This window comes from Mytilus galloprovincialis, chromosome 13 (genome assembly GCF_965363235.1).
Source record: "Mytilus galloprovincialis chromosome 13, xbMytGall1.hap1.1, whole genome shotgun sequence".
NCBI classification, from domain to species: Eukaryota; Metazoa; Mollusca; class Bivalvia; order Mytilida; family Mytilidae; genus Mytilus; species Mytilus galloprovincialis.
Genome location: NC_134850.1, coordinates 34840053 through 34855039, shown reverse-complemented (window position 1 = coordinate 34855039; position 14987 = coordinate 34840053). Strand labels below are relative to the sequence as shown.

The 14987-nt window shown below is 34.7% G+C and overlaps 1 protein-coding gene across 2 annotated transcripts; it reads right to left on the bottom strand.

The window, feature by feature from the left end:
- Nucleotides 1-212: 212 nt before the first annotated feature.
- On the bottom strand, nucleotides 213-14504 carry LOC143056555 (type-1 angiotensin II receptor-associated protein-like). 2 transcript variants are annotated; one of them, XM_076229658.1, is made up of 8 exons: nucleotides 14398-14504; nucleotides 12757-12791; nucleotides 12058-12169; nucleotides 10766-10865; nucleotides 10133-10166; nucleotides 9094-9206; nucleotides 8249-8316; nucleotides 213-458 (listed from the first exon to the last, which is right to left on the bottom strand). In XM_076229658.1, the coding sequence occupies exons 1-8, from the start codon at nucleotides 14449-14451 to the stop codon at nucleotides 375-377; spliced, it is 600 nt and encodes a 199-aa protein (XP_076085773.1). In that variant the 5' UTR covers nucleotides 14452-14504; the 3' UTR covers nucleotides 213-374. The 2 variants fall into 2 exon arrangements, with proteins under 2 accessions (XP_076085773.1, XP_076085774.1); XM_076229659.1 differs by lacking the exon at nucleotides 12058-12169 and having other exon boundaries at nucleotides 14398-14449.
- Nucleotides 14505-14987: the final 483 nt, after the last annotated feature.

Here is a 14987-nt window from a genome sequence, read left to right as displayed (position 1 = left end):
GTTGAATACTTTTCTCTTTTTAAATTCTTCGGTTAGTTATTCTATAATTATCCGTATCATAATCATGAGGATGAACTACATGCAGGATAATTAAAATATTTGTATAATCGTAAATTGAATGACTGTATGCAAGGACTTTATCATTTACATTTTTCACGAATGCGAATATTAACATTATACAATGTTATACAAAAGAACAATCATACGTAAAGTGGTGTAAGCCGTTACGGAAAGCTAGTACTTTTTTTATTATTATTATTGCAAGGAGAACATTATTTTCAATAGACTTAATATTGTCAGATGGACAGATTCGTTAGAAAAAATAATACACTATGGTATCATCATTAATATCGATGACAAGCGACTGTTTTCCTTTACCAATCGCGTAGTTGTTCTATCAAAACACCTTTCAGCTGATCTGTCAAGACCGTGATAATGCCTGCAACTAGATCCGTCTCCTACAAATTAAGTAAACTATATCAAATAAAGGCAACAGTAGCATACCTCTGATCGAAAGTCATTAATCGATTGAGAGAAAACAAACCCGGATTACAAAATAAAACAGATGAAAACACATCATATATAAAAAATACACTCATAAAAAAAACTCCGAAGAAAATTCAAAAAGGAAACTCCCTAATCAAATAGCAAAACCAAAAGCCCAAAAACATCAAACGAATGGAAAACAACTGTCATATTCCTGACTTGGTACAGGCTATTTCTTATGTAGAAAAAGGTGGATTTAATATGGTTATAGCTAGCTAAACCTCTCTGTTGTGAATTAGTTATAGTTTCAGTTTAGTATTTTATACTCTTTTATTTGCTTAACGTTTTACCGCCATTTTACGTAACAATAGGCCCGCAACGTCGTCACTTGACGACGTCTCTTTGTATATCTTAGACTCTAGTAAAGCATACGAAACATTGAAGACGCTTTTGTGTTTACTCGCCTTTATTATCGATACGTCCAAAACATTGCTGCCTTGACAAAAACTGAAGAATACGAAAGATGAGTACCGCGACAACGAAGATGAAGACCAGACGAGCTGGACATCGGGGAGTTCTTACAAAGCTGCTAAAGAAAGTGGAACCGAGTTCCGAGGAACTTTTGCAGGAATATGACGTTAGCGAACTTTCTACCATTCGAGGACTTATTGCTAAGAAGCAGGAAACGATCGACCAACTGAACGAGAAAATTGTGGAGGAATTATCAGAAGAGGAAGTGAGCGAAGAAATAGAGGAAGCCGACAGATACACGTATGACATAGAAATGGCTGTAACCAAACTTTCAAAAATCATTAAGGAATCGGAAATCACAGACAAACAGTCAAATAAGTCATTGCTAAACCCAAATGCACACGAGTTTATTAATTTCACGAATCATCAAGAAAGTCAGCCACAGCCCAGTTTCATGCACGCAAATACATCAGCGTCCGTTTTTTCAAACTCCAGCATGTACCACAAACTTCCCAAGTTAAATTTACCAACGTTCGGCGGGAATATGTTAGAATGGCAACCCTTTTGGGATTCGTTTAGTGCTGCCGTACACGATAACCTGTCTTTAAACGATGTACAGAAATTTAATTATTTGAAATCTCAACTGTTCGGAGAACCACCCAATGCATAGCAGGTCTACAAATAACTAACACAAATTACGGACAAGCATTACATGTACTGAAACAAAGATTCGGTCAACCACACAAGATAATACAAACATACATGCAGAGTTTAATCAGCCTTCCTAGTCCAACGTCAAATATTACACATTTGAAAAAATTCTACGACAGCATGGAAAACTACATCCGTGGCCTTGAAAGTATAGGGGAGTCTCACGAGTCGTTCGGAAGCCTTTTAGTGCCCATAATATTAAATAAACTACCTGGGAATGTACGAGAAAACATGGTACGTGCCCACGGAGGCGACCACTGGAACTTGCCGTCGTTACGGCAAGCTATTCAACATGAGATTACGATTAAGGAAGCGGGTCAGTCGGTAAACGGGAATGATATAGAGCCAAATTACACACCCACATCAGCATTCTTTACGGGTACAAATCGCAACTACGCAAATCAGAAAGGGAAAAGAGACATAACAAGAAGCCGTTTTGTCAAGGAGTTCACGCCCCATTAGCTTGTAAAAATGTCATGGAAATTGAAGATCGAAAACGAATTGTTAAGGAAAAACAGGCATGTTTCAATTGCTTAGGAAATCACAGAGTTGCCGATTGCAAATCCGATAAAACATGTAAAAACTGCAATAACGACACCATACTAGCATTTGTTCAAAGAATGAAACACACTTGTATACCAAGTCTAAAGATAGCAGTACATCAAAACCAGATACCGATACCGCAATCGCAAGCATGCATTCATCCACATCATCGGTTAGATCGCAGGTATTGTTGAAAACCGCGATAGCACCTATCACGTATGACAAGACACATTTTAACACCGCCAATATACTATTCGACGAAGGAGCCCAGCGAAGCTTTATCACTCAAGAGATGGCCGATTTATTGAACCTGAGACCACATAGGAAAGAAGCGATAACGATATCCGGTTTCGGTGAATCCAACAAGAAGGTTAGAAATTTACCAATTGCTACTATCTATATAAAAGGTATAACGAATACGCTTATCCCTATTGAAGTTCTTATAGTACCACAGATTGCTTATCCGATACATACATACGCAAGGAACCAGTCTAGTTTTACGCATTTAAATGGATTGAAGTTAGCCCACCCAGCTTTACAGGACAAGGATTTTGAGATATCAGTCTTAGTTGGCGCCGATTATTATTGGGATATAGTTGGAGACAGAGTAATTAGAGGTTCCGGACCAACCGCTGTACAGTCCAAAGTTGGATACTTGCTATCAGGACCTATAAATAAAGGCAACATATAAAATTGAACACTAACAGTAATAATCAATCAACGTCATCGATTATGAATATTTTGACCCCGCACAGACTAGAAGAATGTGAAATACATAAATTTTGGGAAATCGAATCCATAGGAACAGAAAATGACAGGGAAGTAAAAGCGAAAACGGACTTACAAGAAATGACCACTTACCAAGAGAATAACATTCATTTGAAAGACAATAGGTACATTGCCAAGTTCCCATGGAAACAGGAACATCCGGAGTTGCCTAGCAACGCGATGATCGCCAAAAAGAGAACATACAACGTGATAAACAGACTAGCTAAAGAACCAGAGATGCTAAAGATATACGGTAACATTATCAACGACCAAGAAAATCGAGGTTTCATAGAGAAGGTTGAAACCCCGTATGAGACTACTAATCGAGTGCATTATATTCCGCACCACCCAGTGAAAAAAGATTCATCGACTACACCGATACGTATAGTATATGATTGCAGTTGTCGTCAAGATTCAGAATCACCCAGCTTAAATGATTGCCTTTCTTCTACACCGCCACAGCTTAATAAGCTAACAGATATACTTACAAGATTCCGCTACGGGAAATACGCATTAACAACTGATATTGAGAAAGCATTCCTCCAGATTGGACTAGACGAAGAAGACCGCGATTCCACCCGATTTTTCTGGCTTAGAGATCCAAGCAACCCCAAGAGCGGACTCGAGACTTACAGATTCAAGGTAATTTTATTCGGAGCGACATGTTCGCCATTTATTCTGAACGCTACATTATTGAAACATTTATCAACGGTTAAAAGTGCTACTGCTGAAATACTCAAGCGTGATTTGTATGTAGACAACGTACTTACAAGTGTCAATACGGAAGAAGCCGCCTTAAATTTCTTTGAAGAATCTAGAGAACTCATGACAAATGCAGGATTCAATTTGAGAACATGGAAGTCAAATAGCAATCAACTTAGCAACGAAGCTACAAAGGCAAACGTACTTGATAAGGATAGCGAGACGAAAATTCTTGGAATGCGTTGGGATGCGAAGTCAGACATATTGACATTTGCGAAACTAAATGAAGATCGCATAGGTACTGATAATTCACAAGCGACAAAGAGAGAAGTATTGCGTAAATCATCGTCAATTTACGACCCACTCGGAATTCTTGGACCAGTGACTGTAAGAGCTAAGCTACTGATACAAACATTATGGAAAGAGGGATACGATTGGGACCAGGTGTTACCTAGCAACATAGTCAAATCATGGTATGAAATTTTAGATGACATCCGAGATGTAACTGTTAAAACGAAAATCGCACGACATTATTTTAACGATCAAAATGAGAACGAGAAAATAACATTACATGTCTTTGTTGATGCCAGCCAACGCGCGTATTGAGCTAGTGCCTACTTATGTAAAGGAAACACTTCTTCTCTAGTAATTGCAAAAAACCGGATCGCTCCGCTCGCAAAAATGACATTATCAAAGCTAGAATTGATGGCTGCAGTAATAGGAGCTCGAATGGCTAAAAACCTCACGAAAACCCTAAAACCACAACGCACAGTACTATGGAGTGACAGTCAGATCGTTCTGCACTGGATTTCGTCTTTAAAATCATTTGGAAGATTTGTTCAGAATCGTGTGATAGAAATTAAAGAAACGACACAGCACTACGACTGGAAATACGTACCAACAGACTCAAATCCAGCCGACCTTCAAACTCGAGGAATATCATCAACGCAATTCAAAGAATCGACTTTGTGGATGCAAGGACCGTCATGGATATCGGATGAGACCAGTTGGCCTACATGGACCCCACAAGTTAAACAAGAGACTCTTTTGTTAACGACAACAGATGACAGCGAAAAGATAAAACCGTCTGTATTAAATGGAATTTCGAAAATAATCGATCTATCAAGATTCTCGTCATTAAAGACGTTACTACGAGTTACATGCTACGTGTTTAAATTTGTGAATATATGTAAAAGTAAGCGACCGTATAACTTAAGGAAATATGCTAGACACGGAAAAGTTATTACGAAAGATGAAATCGACCGCGCAACTTATACATGGATTACAGATATTCAAAATGAAAAATTCAGTAGTGAAAAGATGCAACTCGCAAACCCGTCACATGACAAGAATCTACCGTTAGTAAGACAATTGCGCTTGTTCATAGATACAGAAGGTGTTATTCGATGCGCCGGGCGCATACACAATTCACAGCTAGACGACTCCGCGAAATATCCAGTGTTACTTCCGAAGAAAAATCAATTTACGGACTTAATTATATTGAACGCGCACCTGCAGATGTTGCATTCTGGTGCTGGACAGACAATTACGCAAATCCGTCAATCATATTGGATACCTTCCATTAGACAATGCGTTAACCACATCGTTCAGAAATGTGTAAAGTGCCGAAAAGTGACCGGAAAAGCATTTCCACAGCAAATTTCGCCTCCGCTACCAAAGGATAGAGTCACCGATATGATTCCGTTTACGACAACTGGTGTTGATTTCGCTGGACCACTATTCGTTAAAGATAATGGACTTGTTACAAAATCGTATATTTGCCTATTCACATGTGCTTGTATTCGTGCCGTTCACCTAGAACTTGTTACAGATATGACAATGGAATCATTCAAATTAGCGTTTAGACGATTCGTTAGTAGGAGAGGAATTCCCAGTACTGTGTATTCCGACAATGCACCAACCTTTGTTTCCGCTTCACATGATATTCCGAAGGAAATGAACATTCAGATTAATTGGAAATTTATTCCGAAAGCAGCACCGTGGTATGGTGGATGGTGGAAGAGACTAGTTGGAATTACGAAAACGACATTGAAAAAAGTGCTCGGGAAATCTCAAGTAAATTCTGACGTATTACGAACAACTTTGATAGAAATTGAACGTGTAATCAACGATCGTCCGATTACATATGTGTCGTCCGACATCCGAGATCCAGAGCCGCTAACGCCGTCACATCTACTGCAGGGAAGAAGATTATCACAAGAGAACAATTCTGATTCAGAGGACAATAATTTAAATTTAGATTTCACAGAAGCAAACAAACGTTTTAATCATAAAGTAACTTTGATTGAACACTTTGCAAAACGATGGAGAATGGAATACCTCACCGGATTAAGAGAATTTCATCGCGTCGCCGGAGACCAAAGCGCACATGTGAAAATCGGTTCCGTCGTACAAATCATGGACAATTCACCGAGAATGATGTGGAAACTAGCAGTAATAGAAGATTTGATCAGCGGGAAAGATGGAGTAGTGAGAGCAGTCAAACTTCGTACATCAAATGGACTGATTACAACAAGACCAATTGTGAAACTGGTGCCATTGGAAATATGAACTTTAATTGTTAAAAGTGTTTTTTTCAATACCCTTCTTATGAACAATACATGAACAATAATTGCATTTTGCGGCCCCCAGAATGTTGTGAATTAGTTATAGTTTCAGTTTAGTATTTTATACTCTTTTATTTGCTTAACGTTTTACCGCCATTTTACGTAACAATAGGCCCGCAACGTCGTCACTTGACGACGTCTCTGTGTATATTTTAGACTCTAGTAAAGCATACGAAACATTGAAGACGCTTTTGTGTTTACTCGCCTTTATTATCGATACGTCCAAAACACTCTCACTTGTATGACAGTTGCATAAAACTCCACTTTATTGACAAAGATGTGCAAACACAACAAACAGACACAATAGGCAAACATGTCATCAATAGGCGTACAGCAGTCAACATTGTGTTATCATCTTAATCACTCCAGAAATAAACAACATATTGACAAACATTGACCATTGCAAAATAAAACAGTGGCGGGATGTTTAAGTCCATAACTACGTCATATCGTCGCTGGTATTTCAAAATGTTGTAGTTTACAAATATTTTAAGAAATAAATATCTCACAAACAGGCATTGAAAATTTTGACAAAATGCATGCTTCCAAAATGTCGTATGTGAACTTGAACATTTTTGTAAATAGCATTTCTGGATTATCCGGGAACTTGAATTATTTTCACAGAAATAAAGAAATGTACAATTATTGTATTCCCAAAGCCATTATACAACGATTTTCAAGTGTTAATACAACATATTGGAAGCAACCTTTACAAACAACTGACATCGGCAATTTTGTAATATGTCTTATTTCAAACGTTTTGATTAGTCTAGCTGTATGCTATTTTGTAATACCAAAGATTTCCTCCCGCCCAGGCTATAGGTGTCAAAAAGTATTTTTAGCCAAAAAAGTCATATACGACATTTTGGAAGCCCAGCGACGATATATAAGAAAGAAACACAAAAAGGCATATAGACAAAGCGTATTAGCCAAAATGAAAGACAAGAAAACAAAAATTATAAAACGAAATAAAACAAAGTACAGAGCCATATTGAATGTAACAAAGAATACCACAAATGCATATAGACAAAGCGTATAACAAAAAATTAGATACAAGAATACAGAAATTATAATAGAACAATAACACAATGACGGGATGTATAAGACATAGCCACTTCAAATGAATACCATCAAAAGCAGACCAAACAGCATCAGTTATATTCATAAAGACAAATAAAAGGACACGTTATTAAGATAATAAATAACGTCAGTACCTAGAATCTATACTGGAACGAATACTGCTTTCTCAAAAGTTGCTAAGAAAGGGCTATGAATCAATCAAATTAAGGTCATCACTCAAGAAATTGTACGGTCGCCATCATGAGCTGATTGGCCATTATTACAAAAGTGTGTCAGAAATAATAACTGATATTCTTCCTCAGTCATAATAACCTTCCATCATTACCGAACTGAACAAAGAAATAACACGACGGGTGCCGTATACGGTGCAGGAAATGCTTCCCCTTCCAGAGTACCTGATTTCACTCCCGGTTTTCAGAGGAGTTCGTGTTGTTTCTTATTTATTATTTATAACTGTCGATGTAAATGTCCTTTGGTTTTTTTAGTCTTTGTTTACTCCTTGGTTTTGATTGTTATTGTCTTCAAGACCATTGTTTATTATTTGTGAACAAGGTCCTGGATTCTTTCGATGAAACTTTTTAGAAAAAGGACGAGACATTCTTTGACATACTCCTAGTTCATTAACTTTCTGCTCAGACACTGGTAACGTTTTACAGAGTCTATTTAGTTACTGCATGCTCTTGAATGATTATTTCAAAATTAAAATCTTTTCGTTTGACATAGATTCTGGTACTTAGATGACTATGTATTTCAAATTAGAGGTATAGGTCTAAAATAAGGCGAAAGAAGCTGGGTCTGTTATGTCTTTAATCTCTAATTCTAAAAGTTTAATTGAAATGTAAGAAAGATGGAATACATACCATTTCCGAATCTGCTTCAGAAGAATTCGACGATCTTTTCTTCCGCTTTATTGTTGGAGCAGATGCCGCTGGAATGATACATCCTCAACCTTTATATATGTTACGTTTTACCATCAATTACAACTTACATTTAAGTATTAGGTATGAACACACTTTGCGGTCACTTCCATTTAAGACGAAAACCGTCTAAGATTTAACTCAAATGCTAAAATTGTGAAGATTTTAGTAATTTAGCATAACTTAATGATGCTAGTACCCGATATATGTGCATTATATTGATCAAAACAGCTCATATTATGTATGTAGCAGAAGTATTCTACTTTCCAATAAATAGGTAAAAGTTTTCATTTTCACAATTTTGTAAAACTGATATATTATTGGGCCAAAAAGGGGTCTTACTGAACCTACTCCTTTATATCAATATAAAAAAGAAGAGGTGGTATGATTGCCAATGAGACAACTCCTATATAGAGACCAAATGACACATACATTTAAACTATAGGTCACCGTATGGCCTTCAACAATGCACAAAGCCCATACCGCATAGTCAGTTATAAAAGGCCTCGAAATGACCTGAATGTAAAACATTTCAAATGAGAAAACTAACGGCCTAATTTAGGGAAAAAAATAATGATAAACGAAAAACAAATATGTAGCACATCAACAAACGACAACCACTTAATTACAGGCTCCTGATTTGGGACAGGCACAAACAAACATAATGTGGAGGGATTAAACATGTCAGTCTACTTATATTGAAATAAGTCCGGTTAACTGGTTAACGTATTCGATATTCGGTCATTCCGATGGTTAACCGGTTAAACATTGACAACACCAAAACATACCTATCCATGGAATGTTACATGGAAGCTGAACCGGTTTTCCTCGTCTTTCTTGCCACACTTTGTACATCAGGAAAGCAGTGACTGGTTTGATTATCAAGTTCAAAATGCATATACTAATGTACAGTTCAAGAAGAATATTCAATATGTGATGTTACGTAATTCAAAGTTTAGATATTCATTCATTCATATCTTTCAATGTATAGTTCTGCTAGTTTTGTTAACTTAAAACCAATATCCAAGCAAGTAGAGTGATATTCCGTATTAAAATCTGAGTTAATATTGAAAATTATTGACTGGCGCGGACAATGCATCCATTTGAACGTTCTTACCTTTTAATTCTTCATATTTCATTGACACTACAGGGTTGTCAAATAAAATCTTACCCCGGCTCCCTGCTTAGGTTTGTTCTCAAATTACTTTTTATAATGGTTGTATTTTTTTGTGTCTTTTAACCTTTTTTATTGTTGGGCAATCGATTCATGAAGGAGAAGACACTATTTAAAACGATGTAAATCGAAGAAGTATTGCGATTGAGACAAAATCACATGTAAACATTACGGACGCCATCATGCTTTGGTTGATTATTATGGAATATCCGTTTCACAGATGATATCGAATATGTTTATGTCGTAAAATATACAATCCCATCCCTCTTCACGTATGTGACCTACCGAATACGACTTATTCCCTGATTTGTATTAACATGAGCCACACGACGGGTGCCACATGTGGAGCAGGATCTGCTTACCCTTGCGGAGCACAGGAGATGACCCCCAGTTTTTAGTGGGGTTCGTGTTGCTTAGTCTTTATCTTGTGTCTTGTGAACTTTAATTTGTCTGTTTGTCATTTTTCCTTTTTAAGCAATGGCGTTGTAAGTTTATTTTCGATATATTATCTTTTTCCTCTCTTTCAATGCGTTTTGTTTTTTGTATTGAATTGGTGGCGGTCAGTTTGATGTAAGATTGTTTATTCCCGGAATGCTTTTTTTTATAGGTTGTGCTGTTTACAAATGATTGGAATCATTACGGCAAAAGGATACCCAAGACTAAATCTGTACACATTCTTTACAGTGTCTAAAATATAAAGCAATATAATAATCTTTATGTATACAAACAAGTATGTTTTACATTTCATTTTTAAACATGTTAAAGAACAGGTGCACAAAATTGAGAACTTTTACATTTATTATTTTGAAACTAGGAGTGCATAGTAGCATCTTCTACCAAGATCTAAGTATTTACAAAACAATGGAACAGTTCCAGCACATGTATGAATGAATACAGTATATTTAGGGGCATTTGTTTTAAATTTTGACATATTGCCCAAACTTGAAACTTAAAAACGTAATATAGATGAAAAAGTCGTACTAAATTCTTTACTGTGTTTTGAGGCAAATCGTGTTTATTCTCTCAAAAAAAACTCAAAGTTCGATGTATGATTTGATAATCCCGAAAATATTGAAAACAACAAAATATAAAGTTGATGTGTCAAAGCGCTTTTCAATATTTAACAGGAAGGTATAAGGACCAAAAACGTTAAGGGATAAAACAAAAATGACATAACAAAATAGCTAACTTTGCTCAACTAGAGCCTAATATTTCTGATATTGACTAACCTAAAATCTGTGTTTGTGGAAAAGAAAGAACAAGCACTCTAGTAAAAATATACTTACTAGGTTGCTTGGGTACCTCATATGTTGCATCTCCTATAGGTTGGTATATACCAATGAATAACATGTCTTGTCCAATGGTTATGCAATGGAGGACAAAAAACTGAAACCATAAGCAAGAGAACTTTAACCGCTGAATTATAATTATATTTTTTTATTTATTTAGAACAATTTTGTTTTACTCAATCATTTAAAAGATTAGGCAACAGGAACCTCACCAAAATACCGACTATAACGTGTAAGTTTATTGAAAATAATATATTAAATGTGTATGATCAGCATTCACTTTGTTTAATTAATGTCCACTTGCTTTAATATGTTAGCCCGAAATAATTTTGTACTGATGGGTTCCTAGAAGGTTTTTTTTTCTTCAAAATAGCGGTTTAATACTTTACAAATATAGCTTTTGTATGAGGTCGATACAAGGGATATATTGGCCCCGAAAGAAGTATATTAACTGAGGACGAGGTCGATATACTTCCTTGGTCGATATATCCTGTATTGACCTCATAAAAAGGCTATATTTGTTATATATTATTAATCTCCGATCATATGTGTATCAAAATCGTCATTTGATTTTGTTGGAATGATATCATATTGTCTCTTAGACAATAACAACATATTATTTTTTATTTCATTTACTTTTTTTTTTTTTTTTTTTTTTTACATCTTATGTATTTGAATATTTTTTTGCGTCAAATAGCCGATTACAGATATCATTTGTTTCAAAACGTTTAACAATATCAAAGTATATCGTTTTTCAGATATTCTAAAAATAACCGTGTAATAGGTTTTTTGCTGTGCAGTATGCTTTTTTGCTATCCGACGTTTTCTCTCTACCCTCTTCAGATTTACTACGTACATTGGCAAACACACTAATCAGCAACTCAAAAAAAATTCATATAAATATAAGATTCCGGTAGAAAGCTGCGTGTACTTGCCCTGCATCAATAAAAATAAAAATGTAGTATAACAACAACGTGTATACGAATCAAATTTGTTAAAATATACGAATTAATAATACACGACAATATTAGTTTATTTGTCTTTATTACTTTATGTGTGTTTTACATCTAGAACAGCTTATGGTTTTGAAAATTTGCTTGCACTCACAAAAGCATTTGAAAAAAAGACATGTATGACGTAAAGATGTTGCAATTATGCGTTTTGGTCATTGCCGCATCAGATATGCATAAAATATTAAAATGCAAAAATGCGTAAACACAATGACGAAAACTCTTAATGACAGCATCCGGTTAATTAATAAACATATCACATGATGAAAGATAACAAACCAAGAAAACTGCCTCTTCAGATTTACTATGTACATTGGCCAATACACCAATCAGCAAAACAAACAAATTCATATAAATGTAAGATTCCGGTAAAAAGCTGCTTGTACTTGCCCTGCATCAATAAAAATAAATATGTAGTATAAAAACAATGTGCGTAACTGTTTTTTTAAGGTTTTTTTTATAAATAAGCTAAATTCATAACAGATATTGCATATATCCAGTAGTTATTATTCTTAAAGACTTTGTGCCAGTCAGTCTTGATATCTGATCTACTTGGTATATTGTACAGAAATTTAAAATATTGTTAAGGTTAAAGATACTGACAATGACACTTTAAAAGCATGCGTAGAACCAGACAAATACAAAGGAAACGTACAATACACATAATATGAAGATGCGGTATGATTGTCAATTGGACAGCGCTCCACGAAATATCAAATGGCGTAGTAGCAGTTAGCAACTGTCATCTTAAATAAAGATCATGATATCTATGCATACAAAGCCTTTCAAAGGCCTGACATGTAAAATACTCCCCACACCGCTAATAAAAGAATTTAGTAAATATTCCGAGTTCGTCAAAATGTAGTGTGAAAAGGTTTAAGTGTATTAGTCTTTTATCCAAATTTATCATTTAGTATTTTAAAACGCTGATATAACTTAGTGTAAGAATTAAATGCAAAGATCAGATATATTACTTACCACACAATTAAAATGAAGTGTATAATCACAGTAACCTAAAATAATGTAAAATTATTATCATCATCATCATCATCATCATCATCATCATCATCATCATCATCATCATCATCATCATCATCATCATCATCATCATCATCATCATCATCATCATCATCATCATCATCATCATCATCATCATCATCATCATCATCATCATCATCATCATCATCATCATCATCATCATCATCATCATCATCATCATCATCATCATCATCATCATCATCATCATCAGTGCATATCAACAATATCATCATTGCATATCAACAATATCTAGTTTGATTTTGATATATTATTAACAAAATCAATATTCACACCGATAAAATCATATCGAAAAGATCCCGTTACAAAGTCGTCTTGGTAACCTATTAGAATAAGTTAACTTTAAAAAACGATAAGTTTACCCTAACGTATATATTTAAATCAACGGGCTCGGGAAACAACATCACCGTAAAAATGAGTATACCGTCTGCATACGTTTTCTATGGATACAGCAAAACTTAGAAAAAAAAGGTAATTTAGATTAAGATTTAGTGGATTGAAACTCAAAATAATTGTCATTTTTTCGTATGTATTTGTGCTGAAATTCTTGTGTAAAACTAATTTATCTAAATCTAGGAATCAACAGTTATTTTTTTTCGCTGTTGATATTCGCTTTATTTAAAGTAAGTTCTTTGATAAAATTTCGGCAGTATATCTATACTTATTTCACGAAAACAAGATAACAAACGGTAGGTGTTGTTGAATTCATCAATATCGACGGGTCGTTTATTGACCTTGGGCGTAAACTGTGATTTGTCACAGTAAATCAGCATGACTGCTTCTAAACGGGCACAATAGGTGCCTTTAGGAATTCCTTCAACCTAACTATCGATAAACTTTATTGCCGAAACGTACATAAATGATGATCAAGTATAAAATTTAACAGCTTTAATCATCTTATTTATCTTTCTCATAAGAGAAGACGACCTTATATGACTTCAAATTTTTACTTTTTACTTTTTAATATAAAAATTTGTAAAGATAAGTTATTCAATGCTTTTGAAGATTATTGGCCATACTCAATTGGCGACGATAGATTGTGGTTTAATTCGTGACCATTTGCTCCTTTTTTAAATTTTCGAGGGCATGCAATATGCTGTGTCAGTATTGAGTGTAACAGATTTTTTTCTGTCGTAGCTAAGAAGGTTAATATTTATATTGAATGAGAGACATCCTTCCTTGTTTTAAATTTCCAGCTTTAAAAGAGGAATGAAAGATACCAGATGGACATTTCAACTTCTTTATAAAAAATCAAACATGGCTACAAAAGAAAAAAAAACAAACAGACAAACAATAGTACACAACAAAGAGAAATAAACACTTATCATCAAGCCGATCCTGTCGGGTTGCTCATTTAATTTAACATACGGTAAATAGTATAGTTCGGTAGGTCAAATTCGCGAAAAAGGAATAGGGATTGTTCTTACGGTATTAGGAACATAAAGGCAGTGTTTTCAATTTAAACTGTAATTTATACACTGTCAATAATACTATTGAATTTTTATTGCCATATCTATAAACAAAAACAAACTAAATACATAATTATTCATATATAAATATTACCTTCAACACAATTTTAGACGACTCCATTATTCTGTTGTCATTTACATTAAACATGTAAAGTATTCTCAGAATCCTTTATACATGTAAGTATTCCAAGAACCCTTCAATAAAATAAATAATGAAGTAATCCTGGTTATTTGGTGAGGAAATCAACAATTATCTAAAAATACAGAAATAAGTATGATATCCTGTCTCTCCTCAATGCTCTTGAACTTTGTACTTGTTTGGCTTTATAAATATTTTGATATGAGCGTCAATGATGAGTTTTATGTAGACGAAACGCGCGTCTGGTGTACTAAATTATAATCCTGGAACCTTTGATAATTTCTTCAAGTACAAGTGCATATTTTACTCTATTATAGACGAAAGTAATCAATAAGCTGGAACGTGTGTGGCAATGTAATTATTTTACAATGATATAGATTTAGAGAAAAATGTCAAAAGAGAGAAAAATTAGTGATTTAGGAAACATTTGTTTATGCTAATCAAGTATTCGTTTCTCTATTCTTTATTTGGGAGCATAACATAGTATACAAAAAAGTAACATAACTTAAACGACAGCTACTCATTTTGATAGGTTGTTTATCTAT

Excerpts from the sequence above, each read along its gene's own strand:
- LOC143056555 (XM_076229658.1), bottom strand. The coding sequence starts at position 14,451 with ATGTTTAATGTAAATGACAACAGAATAATGGAGTCGTCTAAAATTGTG. Across the intron at positions 12,170-12,756 it reads CACTTCATTTTAATTGTGTG|GGCAAGTACAAGCAGCTTTT; the intron begins GTAAGTAATATA and ends TTATTGATGCAG. Across the intron at positions 9,207-10,132 it reads GTGTACAGATTTAGTCTTGG|TATATGCATTTTGAACTTGA; the intron begins GTATCCTTTTGC and ends ACTGTACATTAG.